Here is a 16,895-nt window from a genome sequence, read left to right on the forward strand (position 1 = left end):
GACCTTGGGGGACCTGCGGAAGCAGTGGACTGAGTCTGGAGTAGAAACATCCAGAGCCACCGTGCACAGGCGTGTGCAGGAAATGGGCTACAGGTGCCGCATTCCCCAGGTCAAGCCACTTTTGAACAAGAAACAGCGGCAGAAGCGCCTGACCTGGGCTACAGAGAAGCAGCACTGGACTGTTGCTCAGTGGTCCAAAGTACTTTTTTCGGATGAAAGCAAATTCTGCATGTCATTCAGAAATCAAGGTGCCAGAGTCTGGAGGAAGACTGGGGAGAAGGAAATGCCAAAATGCCAGAAGTCCAGTGTCAAGTACCCACAGTCAGTGATGGTCTGGGGTGCCGTGTCAGCTGCTGGTGTTGGTCCACTGTGTTTTATCAAGGGCAGGGTCAATGCAGCTAGCTATCAGGAGATTTTGGAGCACTTCATGCTTCCATCTGCTGAAAAGCTTTATGGAGATGAAGATTTCATTTTTCAGCACGACATGGCACCTGCTCACAGTGCCAAAACCACTGGTAAATGGTTTACTGACCATGGTATCACTGTGCTCAATTGGCCTGCCAACTCTCCTGACCTGAACCCCATAGAGAATCTGTGGGATATTGTGAAGAGAACGTTGAGAGACTCAAGACCCAACACTCTGGATGAGCTAAAGGCCACTATCGAAGCATCCTGGGCCTCCATAAGACCTCAGCAGTGCCACAGGCTGATTGCCTCCATGCCACGCCGCATTGAAGCAGTCATTTCTGCCAAAGGATTCCCGACCAAGTATTGAGTGCATAACTGTACATGATTATTTGAAGGTTGACGTTTTTTGTATTAAAAACACTTTTCTTTTATTGGTCGGATGAAATATGCTAATTTTGTGAGATATGAATTTTGGGTTTTTCATGAGCTGTATGCCAAAATCATCCGTATTAAGACAATAAAAGACCTGAAATATTTCAGTTAGTGTGCAATGAATCTAAAATATATGAATGTTAAATTTTCATCATTACATTATGGAAAATAATGAACTTTATCACAATATGCAAATTTTTTTAGAAGGACCTGTATATTAGGTGTGAATGATGTACTTGGTAAAGTATGTTAAAACTGCTGCTTGTTGTTTCATTGCCTGATGAGTCTAGAATAGTTCTTGTGAATCCCAGTGAAGCTGGTGTTGAAAAGAGGTGAGAAACAAAGTCACTTGTTGGCGAGTCCTTTGGCTGTTTAGCTGGTGGCCTCTTCAGATGAAATACAAAACGACGGCATGAATCATCAAGCCGCTGGTTGTTGAACAAATTTACCCTTCAAAAGAAAGAGAAGCTCTACAATCGTACATGGAAATTTACACAGAAAATAATACTAAATCTCTGTTAATACATGAGGAATCTGGTTAGTTTTTGTTACTGCACTTTAAGCAGAGCTTATTGGACACATTATTGCCCAGACATATTTAAGCTGCTGGAAAAACATGGTTTTCATTTATGTTTTTAATGTTTGTTGTTGTCATGTTGCTCCAATTTTTGGATCATGAGAAAAATGAAGGTCTTATCACAGTTTATAAGTCACTTATAGTGCCAAATAGATTTGATTTCATATCACTGATCGAAAGTAGAAGCTTATATGTTTGGAGGATATTAGAATTGACAGTTGGAACGCAAACTGTGGAGTACTTACCTGTACATGTTCTGACCAGTGGCGGACGCTCGTCTTTCAAGGAGGGGAAGCTCAATTTCAAGATCGCTAAGGGAGAAAATAACCAGATGAATGATTTGAGTTTGCTTGAGTCTGTGTAATTCCCCCGATTGATGTAATATGTAAATATAAACATATAAAATGCTTACCAAATACGACCTTTATTTGTCTTTATTTACCTGTAATTTATTTACTGATTGTTAGGCTTAACTAACAGGTGGTGAGTTTAAAGCTAAAACAGATTAGATAGCATAGGTAGCATAAATAACTTACACAAGAGGTATATTGTTTTATTGTTGTGTAATTTTAAACAGGTAAGGTTTCACCTAATCTGTACTGGTTGAGGTTCTAGGTCCAGACCAGCCTTGGTGTAATGGATGGTGATTTTTTTCTTTCCCTCCTGAAATTTTAAGCATCGAATTTGTGAATTTTTTACAATCTTGGTCTTTTGAAAGTAAAATTATATGTCAGCAGTGTAGCTAATGCAAAGAAAAAACATCAGCATTGATTTTTCTCACCAAAATTGCTTCAGTTATAGTGGTACCAGCTCTTTCTGTTTCCACCTGCTGAACCCTAGAAAAAACAAAATGGTGCAGCTTGAACGGGCTAAGACCATAAACCTGTGACAACAATGTAAAAACTATTTCAGCTTGTTTGAATCTGATTGTTCTGCTCTCCAGCGTGAAGAGGAGATGAGAAAGGAGGAGGAGCGGAAGAAGGCCGCTGAGGAGCGGCAGCGCTTCGAAGAAGAGCGGATGGAGCTGGAGAGGAAGGAGCAGGAGAACCGAGAGATGAGGTACCGCGAGAGAGAGAGGCAGATCGAGGAGCACAGGTGGGCATCCAACTCTCATCCTCTCTACATTACAAATGGAAACCTGCCAAATCTGTTTCAGGGAATATGTCTGAGAGGGATTTGTAAGAAATGTTTAAGGTCTGAGGCCTTCGGAATATATACTGAGAAATGTTAATTATAAATTCAGACAATCAACACTTCAAGTAAGGAGCAAAGATGACACCTGTAGTGGTAGGAAAACCCTAAGAAATTGGATTCAGCTGTCTCACACAGCTCCTAACATCACACCATCACTGAAGCTCTGAAGCAGACTCGGGATTTTCTTTTTGTTTTCATGCCTTGTACAGATTAAGTGGAGTAGAAAAGATCTACACATAGTCTTTACACCCATCTGCAGGTATTTTCATTAGTAAATACTTAATCTGAAATGTGTGAACAGGAAGAAGATGCAGGAGGAGGAGGAGGCAAGAGAGAGGCTGCGGAACCACACTACCATAGTAAGAGTATGCTTATAAGTCCTATTAAACCAATGAATCATATACATTTATTATTATTAATACCACCTATGGTTAAATTAAATCAATCATTAAATCGACTGCTGGTGTTGTATGCCATGTGATATTTGCACACTGTCTTGCCTCAGTCACAAGGTTAATGTTTCTGGACCTTAATTAGGGCCAAATTATTTATTTGGATGAGAGAATAAATTAAAATAGATTAAATATGTTGAAAACTCTGGTTTTAATCTGATCTGGATCTAATATTGTCTGCCATCATATATAGAGAATAATTAGGGACACAATATTTGCATTAAACGATTAGAAAAACTTAACCGCATAAGAAAAATATATTTGAAATATATATTAAAAGTAAAAGTTTTGATGTTGATCTTGGGAGTAAATTTGTGTTAAATAAAATAAGTCAAATGCACCAAAAAATGATCTTAGATACTGAGGTGTTTTTGTTTCCTTTTAGTATTACATTATAAAAACGTTATTTTAATTAACAATATTTTTTTAAACTTAAATAGACACATCTCAGTGTTATTTTCATCATCCATTCATGTCGTTTCATAGGTATAAGGAAGGTAAAAACAGCTGCGTTTTAAATGATTGCAGTTCACAACACAACAAATAAACTGTAAAAAACAAAAATATTCTGAAAATCATAAACCAAAACAAAACCTTTACAAATGTACTAGAATCAAAATTTAAACATGAATCAGAACAAATAAGAGGCCAAAATGAATATAATGTACTGCTATAAGGTTCATTTAAAATGGGCAAAACAATTTTTTTAATGAATCACCATTCAAACTGAACATTTGGTTTATTCTATTGTTTTTATTTTAAAAGATTTAAAACATGATTTTGAGTTTAACTTATTTTATTTAGTCCACATTTATACTTTGGCTCTGAATAAGCTCCATGCATTTGTTCTTTAAAAATTTTGTCTCTGTGTTTATTAGCACATGAATTAAATTCGGACCAAAATTCTGCAGAACTTTTACCACTGCCAGCAAATCTGTTTCCACTCTCTGGGCTTGACCGTAAAGCGCATTGGTTGAAAAGACGTATCTACTGCCCTCTGCTGGTGATGGTGTGCAGTCACCTTTGTATTTCACATTTGTTGAAAGATCTGCATGACCTTTATTTTTTCTCCTCAGGCATCTGAACCGAGCATCGAGGACCTGAATCTGGACAAGAAGGAGTCTGAGGTAGAGGTCAGTTTGATGAAAAACATGAGCTCACAAATTACAGCAGCAAATCCATTGATGAAATGTCGGAGCAATTTAAAAAACTAAGCCAATTAATCTTCACTGCTGTAGTTTAAAGCTCTTGGATTTCAACATTATTAACTGGCAGTTAGTTTGATAAATATAACAGTAAAGAGACGCTTTGTCACTTTGTTTTTATCCAAGGAAATGTTATCCAGTGGTTTTGTTTTATTGGCTGTAAAAATTAATAAAAGTTGAAGCATGGTTTAAATGTGGTCAGTCGTAGTTATTTACTGCGTTTTTACTTTTCCAGGAAGCGAAGGCCATCATTGCCCAGCGATCTGGGAACCCTCGAGAGTTTTTCAAACAGAAGGAGAGAGCAATGACCATCAGTGTCGACACCTCACCTGTCTCCATCCACAGGACCGGTAAACATTTTGGTGCCCCTCATTTTAAATATATTTTCTCTCCAAGAAGCATGGTAATGTTTTAAAGTGGTCTTGATCCATAAATCTTCAGGCTTTCTCATGTTTTAAGAGTTTTTCTCTAATTTTCGGTCCCGTCCACAAAGTCTGCGTCCTCCACGGCAAAACCTCAAGAAATAAGAGACGTTCAGGAGATTTGAAAATTTTTCTAGTTTTCAGGTTTCCCGGTGTGTCGGTTGATCCGTGAAACTTTTTCTACATTTCTCTCTTAAACTCACATGGACAAAACTCTGGGGCAAACAAAGCTTATAAATCTGCTAAAGCAGATGTAAACAGCATCAGTTTGCTGATCTGGATAAATTGAAAGATGAGACACCTGAGAGGATGAAGGGATGAAAATAATATTTGGTTTTGAGAAAGTGTGGCAAAAAGTAAAGCATGTTCATAAATTTATGGGAGATTTACAAGGTATGGACTGAAGCTGGAGTAACAGTTTTAGGAACCACCACACACAGACATATCCAAGACATGGACTACAGCGGGCACGTTCATTGTGTTAAACCACTGTGGAACCAGAGATCATGTCAGAAGCATCTTACCTGGACTAAGACATAAAGGTCTACCAGGACATTTTAGAGCACCTCCCTTCAGCTGACAGGCTTTATGGAGATTCTCATTTCATTTTCCAGCAGGACTTGGTACTGGTCCATACTGCCAAAGGTACCAAAAGCTGGTTCAGTGACCATGGTGTTAGTGTGGTTGACTGACCAGCAAACTGGAGGATTGTCAAGAGGAAAATGAGAGGCTCGATACCCCATGATGTAGATGACCTGAATGCCGCTTTTAAAGCAACCCGGGCTTCCATTACACCTCAACAAGACCACAGGCTAATCGCCTCCATGCCACGCCGCATTGATGCTGTAACTCATGCAAATAGAGCCACAACCATGTATTGAGAGAAAATACCGTAAAGCAAGTGGAAATACTTTTCACTTTTCAGCCAACAATATTGTAATTTTCTGTGTAACAAAAATGTTGGTTTTTATTGGCTGTAAACCATAATCATACAAATTTATCAGGGCCAAAATAAAATAAAAATTAAGAAATTAACACTTGAAAAATACCAGTCTGTGTATAATAACTATGTAATATGACTTAACAATGATATTGAGTTGCCCCTGTACAAAGTCATATCCAGCACCACACCCATTCTGTCCGTCCTTTAGCTGCTGCTTCTTTAAAACGTCAGTATTTCAGAGCTGTTTCCCTTTGCTGTAAACACTTTATTACACTGAAGCGTTCACAATTTGTCCTCTGGAATCAACAACATGTAGGAAAAAACACCTGATCTTATTAAAGACCTGCCCCGTCGGATGTAGTTGTATGAATTTCATTTGGTTAGAAGCACATTTTCACAGTGCAGGGTAGCATTAAAAAAATTATGTTACATCTAATACCTAACAATGGTTAAAGTCACAGAATCTAGTTTTAAAACCAATGAACTCCTGAATTAAAGAAGCTGTCAAACTTTGCTGCTTTGCATAACTGCATGCTGTCTGCTGTCAGCATGTTTATAAATTACACTAATTGCTTTTCTTTCTTTCTTTCTGTCTTTTTCTCCTTTTTTTCTTCCCGTCTTTGTGTCCACCATCTTTACACCCTTCTGATTTTAATTTCTCCACTCTGGTTTTCCTTCTTGTTGGGCTTGGACACACCCTGATAAACTTCTTATCTCCTGGCTTCTCCTCCTTCCTGTCTGCCATCGTTTTGTCTCGTCACACCCGTCTGTCGTGGTCTGTCGCTTCATGTCCATGTTTTCTTGTCTGTGTCCTCGTGTTGGACCATGTGTGGCCACTGTGTGTCGTCCTGACCACCAGGCCGTTTGGACAGCCCATTCTTGAAGCAGCCTCACAGTCCCAGCAGTCCCAGTACAAGTACCCCACCCCGGGGCGTGTCGCCCCTGCGCACCCCGCCACATGCACGGAAGCAGCCCCCTGCTGCAGCCGGTAGGTACAGCACAGGAGCTTTAAACAGGAAATAAAAAATTCAAGATTTCTCTCTGGACGTCAACCTCCTCCATCCTCTGGACTGATTTTGTGCAGCCCCCGATCATTTAAGAATGCTTCAAATTTGGCCCGCCAGCACAGGCACTTTATGCATTTTATTTGTAATAATGAAAAATTATTACTTAATGACAATGGAAAGTGTAAGATACAACACAAAGTCTATGTTTTTTAATAACCACACCTTTTGCTTTCTTCTTTAAATTCATAATCAATAGGACCACATATAACCAGTGACCTTTACTCAAAAGCAGACTTTGGTGCATCCAAATATGCTCATTAATTAAGTCATTAAACGAGGCTAAGAAAAAGGAGAAAGAGTGACCCAAATCCTGTTCTAAATGCTGAGAATTGACTATATTCTTTAAAGGGGTTGCAAGCTGGATGCTTTTAAGGCAAACGTACAAAACCCATTTGAATATTTGGATCTAAAATGATCTACCTGTCCCTTTCCTACAAAAGATTCTGATTGCTTTATTTGAATAATTGACCATTCAGTAACAGACTGACATCTTTTCCACAACCGCAGAATGTGTCTTTCAACAAGGTTGTTTAGGAAATGAGAAGCTACTCATTGCATCAACTGGTGTTAAATAACTTGTTGCCAGATAAAAAATAATCACCCACACAGTAATTATCCAACAGGTTCGTTGCTTCGTTAAATCCACGTACCTAAAGCTAAATGAACGGCATTACTAATAGCAGATTGTCATTAACAGAAATCTTTCCTTTTTAGTTCCTGGATGTATGTAAAGAACAACTGGCCAAAGAGAGACCAGTAATTAGCATAAATAATTATCAGCCTTATTAAAATGGTATTAATAAAAGTAGATAACAATAGAAAAACCCCCAAAAAAAGGCTTTTTCGTTCTTGAATAAATCTAAAGAACAACTGATAGTGAACGCACGACTTTCTTGGGGCGACGCTGGCGGCGGTGGTAGGGTTCGTCCTGTAACTGGCGGGTTGATTGACTGATTGTTGTCTAAAGGGCTTTGGGATCCTCGGACTTGATAAAGCGCAGGTCATTTAACAGGTGGTGCTAAACGTCACAAATGAGTTTATGATGATGAACACAGACCGATCCTGTGTTTTTCTATTCCTGAAACTGAGCAAGCAATAGTTAATCTAAATCTTTCATGGCCTTAAATAAGTAGTATTAGTTCTTAAATAAGTTTAAAGAACAACTAATAGTGAACACCAACCATTAAACAAGTTCTTTCTTTTCCTGAAACTAAGCAATAATTAGCATAAATATTTCTTAACCTTAAAAAATTTGTACTAATTTCTGTCATTTATCAAAACCCCAAACATTTTTATGTTCTGAACCTATGAAAAGCCCAAATGAAGCTCCAAAAATACTGATCCCATTCAAGAGTCCGATGCTGGTTGAAAGTGCTACAGGTTTTCTTTGACCGTCATCCGTTGATGTTCTCACATGGGCTGTGTTGACCTCTCTTTAGCTAAAAGTCCTCCTCTACAGTCCCTTACAAAACTATTTCCATGGTTCGTTGCTTCTTAGTTTGAGTTGTGAATTCCCTCTGAGTTTGGCATATGTCACCGGGGGAGTTTCCTGCTCTTCCCTTCAGGAATTAGTTTGGAAATTTGTAGTTTCGTTATTTACAATTAAATGATTAGGTCAGACGACCACTTGAACTTGCTTGTTTTTCAAACTTTTTAAATTAAACTGGTTCTGACCAGTTTAATTTAGACAACCCTCAGTAAAAGATAAGTCGCCCTTTAGAGCCGTGAACCCTTCAGCTATTGGTGGGTTTTTGTGTTTCAGTGGATGTTGTCGTCATGCTTTCGATGTGGTCCAGTCTGATGTGATATTACTTTTATAAATGTTTCTGTTTTAGGGTGTTTCTGGTTTGATTTAGCAGCAAACCGATTTTACAAGAATAACTTTAATGTTGTCCCTTTTCTGAATATGTTCGTTTTAATCTTGCGCGGGCTGATCGTGGACTGCATCACCTTCCTGCTAACGCTCAAAAACCCATTCCTGCTGCTGCCTTTTACCCTGACCGATCAACTGACCTGTGAGTTTTTGTTTGAAATCATCTTGTAAGTCGTCTACAGCTTGTTGACAGTGGATTTCGTGGATTTCTTTGGAGGTTCATGTCGTAGTGTATGAATGTCAACATAAAGACCACAGTGGTGACTGTTTTTTTTTCGTCTTATCTGACTTATTACAACTACAAAAGTTCTGTTGACCACTTTCCACAGAGCAATGTGTTCTGCAAGGTGGATTAACCAAACATTTACACTTTTTACACTCCTGAACCAGATCATTTCATGACAAAAATGCATTTGAAAAAATGGCATGATTAAATACTTCTATTTTCTTTCTTTTGAGAACATTCTGAACTTTTTACGTCCAGTTATACTAAACAATCAACATGTTGCTTTAAAGAATATGATACACAGTTAAAACAAATGTACGTTATTGGAAAATGGCCAACAATGTTGTAGTTAATAAAATGGCAGAGAATTTACTAGGTTGATAAAATAAAGAAAGTTCATCTCCGTTTACACAGAATGTAAAAATGAACAGTACATTTATTTAAGAAGAGCTTCCTAATTATTTGCAAAGAAGGTAGAAATGTATTTGGTTCAGAAAAACTTTTTTTGATCAGCTGAATTTCTTAGTTTTTAATGAAATTGAGAAAAAAAAACAGTTTAAATATGTGTAAATATTGTCTGCCTTTTTATTGTATTCCTTCATTTGCGGTTTGTTGTGTTCATGGTGAAGTGTTTTAAGCAGATACCAGAGTATATATGACACTAGTGGATGAATCATCTGTAAAAAGTCTTGGTTTGTAATGTGGATGTGAAAGCTGATGCTGTGATGATGTTGGTTGTCAGGGTTCCCAAACTGCCTGGAAAAATGATGTATGGGAAAAAAATCCATCCATCCACCCATCCCTCCCTCCCTCCCCTTACAGCCTCTGCTTTTTTCAGTCTCTATGTTAAAAGCCTGACCACTGTTTAAAACAATCACAGTTTATGTTTTTATTTAAAAAATGGGCAAAAAGCACTGAGGAAATTTGGAAATTTGAGTTTGGAAAAGTCTAATCTGTAGGTAAAACATGTAGGAACTCAGAAATATGTATAGTTTTGTAAAGTTTGGAGGATTAATGTCATTGTGTCATTATCTTAGAGTCCCTCACTTCTAAACATGGGTTTGAGTTATCAGGCTTATAGGTTACAGTGAAAATAATTACAGTAATAGGGCCGTTAAGGTCACTAATGGAAGTTAAAGTCCTGTGACCGCTGGTTTTACAGTAGACTGTTCCATGCCGTTGTCATTTGACGATCCAAACATTTCGACTAACAACGTGAGTTGTTTTGGTCACATCTCTCAAGCTGAGACATAGCTAATCAGGTACAGATGGACTGTAACAGACTTAATTAATGTTGATACATTTTTTCATTTTTTTCACAGTGACAGTATAAGCTATATGATTCTTGCGACAGTTTGATGATGTCGCACATTATTTACTCTTGGAAATGATCCAATTTGTTCTTTATACAATGGCATTCACCCAGTGTGACTCCTGCTGCTATAGGTTTTCGAGTTTTCTGTTAGATCATCCCAGAATGCAGAGTGCACAGCAGGTTAGGAGTCTCGTTAACCCCAAAACCCTCGTTAAAATCCCAAAACATTTAAACAACAAACTCACAGTTCAACATTATGTTTCCCCCTGGCATTTACAAGATTTTCCGTTGTCACTTGATGATCCAAACATGTAAACAACATGTAAGTTGTCTCAAGCTGTGCAATGCTGTGAAACCACCTTTCACATGGGAAGACGAGTCAAGGCTGCGGTGTAGGTGTTAAGAAGATGAAACCTGGCAACCTCTTCTTTTTAGTCTCGGTTTTTCATGTCTAACATGAGGTAGCTTCTTTCACTCCTCTTTCAAACCAACAGTGTTGTTCAGAACTGACAAATTCTTTTGGATGAGAAGTGAAACATTTTCGAGAAACAATAGGAATAGTCCAGTTGCCTTCTAATTAAACATTTAGAGGATCATCATGTATCATGTCCTGGATGACAGAGGATCTACACCAGTGCTTCGAGTTTTGCGTCTTTTGCGTTCTTGTCTAAAATGAACAATATTTTACTAGTATCCACTGTCACATCGAAACACTGCTGGAGTCTTGCAATTTTCCGATGTTGCGACTCTGCAAAGAAAGTAGATGTTGTTCTGGATGTAGCAACAAAGGCTGGGGCAGCAGAATCATATTGAGTTCCTCTATGGAGGGACCGGTGGTGGAGAATTTGAAACACGACCACAACCCCATCATGGCTGTCACATTGTGCTAATGTGGTGTGGCCATTCCTTTACGATGCTTCATCGTTTTTAATCCATCCCAGTACTGAGAAATGTTTCATTTGAACCCTGAATTTAGAATTTTATGAGTTCTCATTGGGATTATTCATGGAAACCAGCAGCAGATCTTTGAAATGCTGCGTTTCAGCAGTCTGTGAATTATGTTTATCTGTGTTTGTTGCTCATTTAACAGCAAATTGGGAGATTATATTTTTACATTTATTTCTCATGTGTTGAAATATGAAAACATCCCTCTGGAGGTTCATATGCTTCTAAACTCCACAGCCCAAATTCATGTCCTTTACATTCATAAATATAACAAAAAACATATAGATGTATATGTAAAGAGGCACTGCCTGTGTTAATTAGTGGAATATGGTTGGTTGATCTTTTTTCCTTCTTGTTTTTCATCCACTTTTTTCCTGTAGGTGATGATGATGATGATGAAGTGAGCATAGAGCGCAACATGGCCGCGGTTTCACCCATTCCTAAAATAGTCACTACGCCAATCAAAGAGGACTTTAGCAGGGAGGAGGAAGACCATGGAGAAGAAGAGCGTGGTATGAAGGGATTTCATTCACCTTGTAATTCTGAAACTGGAATAATGACACTATAATTAAATCATTTCCTGCTTGGAGCTCAATAATTCAGCTGTTCTTCACAACAGACACGCCATTCAAAGTCTAAACATGACACAAACAGATGGTTTGTACCTGACTAAATTAGCATGTTGATTAAATTGACCTTTTTTCACAGTAGCAATATAAGCTTTATAATTTTCAGGATTTTTGCGACAGAGTTTAAAGATGTCGCGCATTCTAAATCTTTTACTGTTGGAACTGATCCGATTTTTTTGTTTACTTCAAACTATTGTCAGGCATAAAGGTTCTCCTTCACATTTACAATGTGTGCACCAAAATGTGGGCATTCATGACTCCTGCTGCTATAGGATTTACAGTTTTCTGCCACATCATCCTAGAATGCAGAGTGCACAGAAAAAGTTAGAAGTATCCTTAACCTGCAAGATCTCAACTCAAAATTCAATGCAAAAGTTTAATACTTTGCATGCATGGCAACCAGAATATTCTCCTACTCACAGATGATTGTGATTTTTTTTTTTGGTACATCTTTCGGTTGTACTGTTTTTTAAGCAAGTGGTGCTGTGGGCATCTCTGACCCCTGCTACCAAGTGACCCAGCAGGTTATGTACAATTTCAGTTATTTTTATTTCATTGTAGAATTGAGAGAATGTTTAGAACTGGTTTGAAATCCCAAAAGAAGGGAGGTAACTCACAATTTGACATTAGGTTCCCTCCTGGCACTTAAAAGATTTTCTTAAATTAAAGACAATTCTAGTTGTTTGATGGCTTCTTATTGTGAGCTTCCTTCAAATCCAAATTAGCCTGACAACAGGACGTTGATTTTTGTTTAATAGTTGCTTTGGCATTTTTTGAAAATATACTTATCTTCATTTCTATGACTGAAATAACAATTGTGTTAAAATGTGAAAGAATAACACAAGCCAGGTACGAACGCAGACACAAGTTGGCGAATAGTGATGATGTTACAGAATTCATAAAATGAAGATTTCAATGGTTAGTTAGACAGTAATGATGGAGAAAGGTCAAGAGAATCGACACCTAAGTCCAGTACCTTGGAGACGTAACTGACCGGCACCCTATGGAGGGATTTAAAAGCTTTTTGTGGTGATCTGAGTCTTTCTGTAATTCACCATAGTGGTAAAGGATCACTTTTGACAAAAACTGTTTTTCAAAAAAAAGTTTTGGCAGCATTGATATTCTGATGCCAACAACCATTAGCACTCCCATTGCTCCCAACCACTGTTTAACCAGAATACTTCATATTAGGAAGTCAAAACATGATTCTGCAAGTCTCACATTCTCCCAAGTCAGTCCTTGTATTACTCATAGCAGCACTACAGTAATGTAGTGACACTGTCTGTCATGCAACTCAAAATTTAGAAGGTCAACATGTTTTTTGATGCTGAGAGTCATTTTAAACTTATACCCCGTTATGTGGTGGAAGGGACGTTACTGTCAAATGTTCTCTGCGTCATTTGGCTCAGAAACGAGAAAAAAAAAAACCCGGCCACAGCTATTTATAGCTAAAAGAAATCATTTACAGCTCATTTATCAGCTGTGGGCAAGACAAAATGTATTTTTATAGCACATTTAAAACCACATTTGAACAAAATACTTCACACTGTTCAAAATCAACTGTAACTTAATCAAAACAACTACATGCAAATATTAAAGACAATGAAATATAACCAGATAAAAAAGGCTATGAAAATAGTTAAACATGGTGAGTTCCCACAATAGGATCCACTAGTTTTAAGTAAACTAAAACCACTGAAGATTGCCTTGATGGTCTGGCTGTTGACTTCCAGCTCGAGCCATCGGTCATAGCAGTGACATGAACTCTGTTGTTTTTAGTTTTTCCTTTCCTTAATTCCAATATTCCAATTATTTTATAGTACTGAAGGTAAAAATGTTCCCCCAGGTTGAATTTTCTGGTGGGTGAGCAGAAATCCATCCTCTTCACCGGTTACCTAAACAGGTTTCCTACATAGATGATCTTTGTCCCAGAAGTGCTCACATCTTTTTTCAGATTTTTCAGTAGGTTGCCACACATTCATTCAACATGGTACTCTTAAATAGGTATTTATTCCTGAGAAAACAATCAGATCTCTGCTTATGGCCATAGAGCATGGCAGACTTCAACATGTGGACACTACAACGTCATCATCCATTTATGGTCGTCCCTCCGCTTGAAGTGGATTTGATTCCAAAAATGTTTGTGTTTGAAAGTGAGCCTTACAATTACTTATCCACCTAAAAAACCAATGGAAAGGCAGAATCTGACCTATTTATGTTTCATACTTTCAATATTTTTAGATTTTCTGACTCTAATATGTGATATTTACACTTTAAGATGTAACTAAATTAATTTGAAAAAACAATCAAGACTCTTTTTTTTTTTTTTTTACTGGCCTGAAGAGGATCATTTGTCTTGAAATATTATTCTCTTCAGATTCAGCGCTAAAGGAGGAACAGAATCGGCCCGTTCAGGAGTCGACGGCCACCAAGCCTGTGCAGAGCGTCGCACCGCAGGCCCGCGAACCCTCCGGTATTTCTGCATGGGACTCCGGGACGGACAACCTGGTTGACCTGTGGGACAGCAGCTCCACCCCTGTCATCGACCCCACTCTGTCCACCCACTCATCCAATCTGGTGGACCTGATGGGAGATGGCGATGTTCTTTATGACAACGTCCCACCCAACACAGCCGCCGGTAGCGGCAGGCCTCAACCCCTTCTCAGCTTCGACGAGATGATGGATGGGAGCTTCTGCTCTGGCACTGGTGCCGAGGACAATCCCACCAGTCTGGTGGATGTAACGGGCTCTGACCAGATTACCCTCAGCTACCAACATGCACTGCAGCACGCTTCTGGTGAGGGGCAGGATTTGGATGATGGACAGCTGCTGATGACCAATGGGGAGACGATGCTGAAAGAAGGAACTCAGGTCAGACAAGTTCAAACTACTGATAATTTTCAGAGTTTTCTATCCTTTTGTTTTATCATCTGTTTATGTCTCCTCTCGTCTGTTTGTAGGCGAGTGAGGGCTATTTCAGCCAATCACAGGAGGAAGAATTCGGCCAATCAGAGGTGTCATCAGCTAAGCCAGCACCTGTGTTTTATAACAAGCCTCCAGGTTTGATCAGTCGTTTCATCTAAATCACACAATGCTAGTTTATATCTTACTTTATAAGACTTTTGAAGAGATTTGAGATACTCTGTATTAACATAAATGCTTAAATGCTTCTGCCTGAAAAGAGCTGCGTTGTGGTAAAAAGGTGCTTTTTGTTATGGTCAATTATCTTCATCATGGTTGGTAAGTTGGACGGATGGACGGATGGTATCATCATTTATCAAACGTAAATATTTGTGTGGTCCCTCTGTTATTTTTAAACACAAATTGCTATTTCCTGTTTGGTTTTTTTCCAAAGTTCTTCAGATGTTACTTTGTTTATCTTTTAGTTCATTTATCCTTTCCTGTTCCTGTCTCCGTCTTAGTTACGCTTTCATTTAGAACTTTGTCTTTTCTAGAGAATAAAACCTGCCTTGTGTGTGTTTCTGTGCATATAGAGATTGACATCACGTGCTGGGACACGGATCCTGTGGTGGACGATGAGGACGACTAACCAGCTGTCTAACATCATCGCCGTACCTGGAGGAAGTAGGAACCAAGCTTCTTGAAGAAACAGATTTCTTTTTTCTAAAAAAAAAACGCAAACAAAGAAAAAAAGTAATAACAAAACGTCTTGCATTAAAACTCTTTCAGTATAATCTTTTAGAGGAAGCAGTAGCCACCATTTGAGTTGAAAAGGCTCAGATCGGATCTGTTTTCCGTGTTTATTTATTTTTGTTTTTTTCGTTTCTATGCAGATGTTTTTGCTGGGATTGAGGGGTTTTGTTGCGTACATGATTTATTCCACGTAGCGCACTGTTGCATTAGAGACAACGAAGCTGAGTGTGCGGCCGGCGGCCCACACTGTTAGTTTGTAGTGCTTTAATAACACCTAAAAAAAAAGAAATCCAGCGTATCAGAACAGCTGCCATGTTTATCTTCACTCTCTTCTTTTCTCTCCTTCCTTCATACCTGAACATATTCACCTCTGCCGCTCAGTTAATCATGTATTTAGACTTCACTTTCATGGAGGAAAAGTTATTTATTCTGGTGTATCTGAACTGAGAGTCCTTTGAACAAGTCTGTGGCGCCTTTATTTCTCCTTTTTCACTCCTTTTGTATGATTTTAAAACATGAGTTCAACATTAAACAGCTTTTTTTCTGTCCCAGTGCACTTTTATGCTTCTTCTGCCTCCTTGTTGAAGGATTCATTCAAATTTACCACTCACTATATATATTTACACAAACAAAACAGCAGTTTAGATAAATTTACTGTAGATATTTTTCAATTTTTTTAAAAGAGCATAAAAATGCAATACTTTTTTTCTGTTAAAGTTTTTGCAAAAGATTAAACTTTCTGTCCCTTTCTTGGTTTTTAAATCTAATTTCAAAATTTTAACTGCTCAGACAGAAAATGGTGAGATCAAGCAGCTGGACAGAAACTTCTTTTTTCGTTTTCAATATTTGATAGTTTTTTTGCCATGTATTGATCTGCAGGGGACCAGATGTCCAGGATTTGTCTCCAAATTCAAAGATATCAGCTAAACGTTTGCTAAAAAAGTATTTAGCATTTTTTTTCTTAACAACTTCCCTCTGTTGGCTCTATCATGAATGTAAATCTTACTTATGTTGGATTAATATAAAAAAAAAAAAAAAAACATGTAACTGCCAAGTAAGGTCAGAAACTAGAAATTTGAGACTTTGAGAAAATCCTGTATTTGTGGTTGCTATGACGATTCCGTCCTTTTTGTGAGTAGCAGGTGGATCCTGCAGCAAAACGTTTTATCACAGGAAAACAGAAACAGAAAAGATTTTAAGTCTCAAACAAACTGTTTCGGTTTTAAAACGGAGTTCTATCACAAATAATTGGTGGACCAACCATCTGGTGGTTTCATGTGGTATTCGTTATGTGTTTTTAATGTTTTATGTTGGAGATATGACAGGTTTAAGAGACCCTTCAATTCTAGTCCTTAAATAAAAATTCAGAGCTGATATATAATGGGGATGAATTAGAGTTATGTTGTGCTCACTCTAAGGTCAGCAGAGATTTGATGGAAACCTGTATCTCCTACAGCACGGTGAACCACAGCTTGAAGGTGAACATAATTACCTACGAGTTGGATGTATAAACTGGAAATGTGGAGATAAAAATATGAGCTTGAAAGTAGTAG

At 38.1% G+C, this 16,895-nt stretch overlaps 1 protein-coding gene across 7 annotated transcripts in view; it reads left to right on the forward strand.

Moving 5' to 3' along the window:
* The window catches only part of dbn1 (drebrin 1), a 110,817-nt gene extending 94,929 nt beyond the window's left edge, over positions 1–15,888 (forward strand). Inside the window, exons 7-15 of one of the 7 annotated variants that reach the window (XM_047378701.1) lie at positions 2,361–2,512; positions 2,913–2,970; positions 4,140–4,196; positions 4,504–4,618; positions 6,493–6,621; positions 11,461–11,571; positions 14,066–14,559; positions 14,649–14,748; positions 15,183–15,888. In XM_047378701.1, the coding sequence (XP_047234657.1) occupies positions 2,361–2,512; positions 2,913–2,970; positions 4,140–4,196; positions 4,504–4,618; positions 6,493–6,621; positions 11,461–11,571; positions 14,066–14,559; positions 14,649–14,748; positions 15,183–15,238 (1,272 nt within the window). In that variant the 3' untranslated portion in view covers positions 15,239–15,888. Of the gene's footprint in view, positions 1–2,360; positions 2,513–2,912; positions 2,971–4,139; positions 4,197–4,503; positions 4,619–6,492; positions 6,622–11,439; positions 11,572–14,065; positions 14,560–14,648; positions 14,749–15,182 lie in introns of all 7 variants that reach the window. The other 6 variants (XM_047378699.1, XM_047378698.1, XM_047378702.1 and 3 more) reach the window with 6 other exon arrangements.
* Positions 15,889–16,895: the final 1,007 nt, after the last annotated feature.

This window comes from Girardinichthys multiradiatus, chromosome 11 (genome assembly GCF_021462225.1).
Source record: "Girardinichthys multiradiatus isolate DD_20200921_A chromosome 11, DD_fGirMul_XY1, whole genome shotgun sequence".
NCBI classification, from domain to species: domain Eukaryota; kingdom Metazoa; phylum Chordata; class Actinopteri; order Cyprinodontiformes; family Goodeidae; genus Girardinichthys; species Girardinichthys multiradiatus.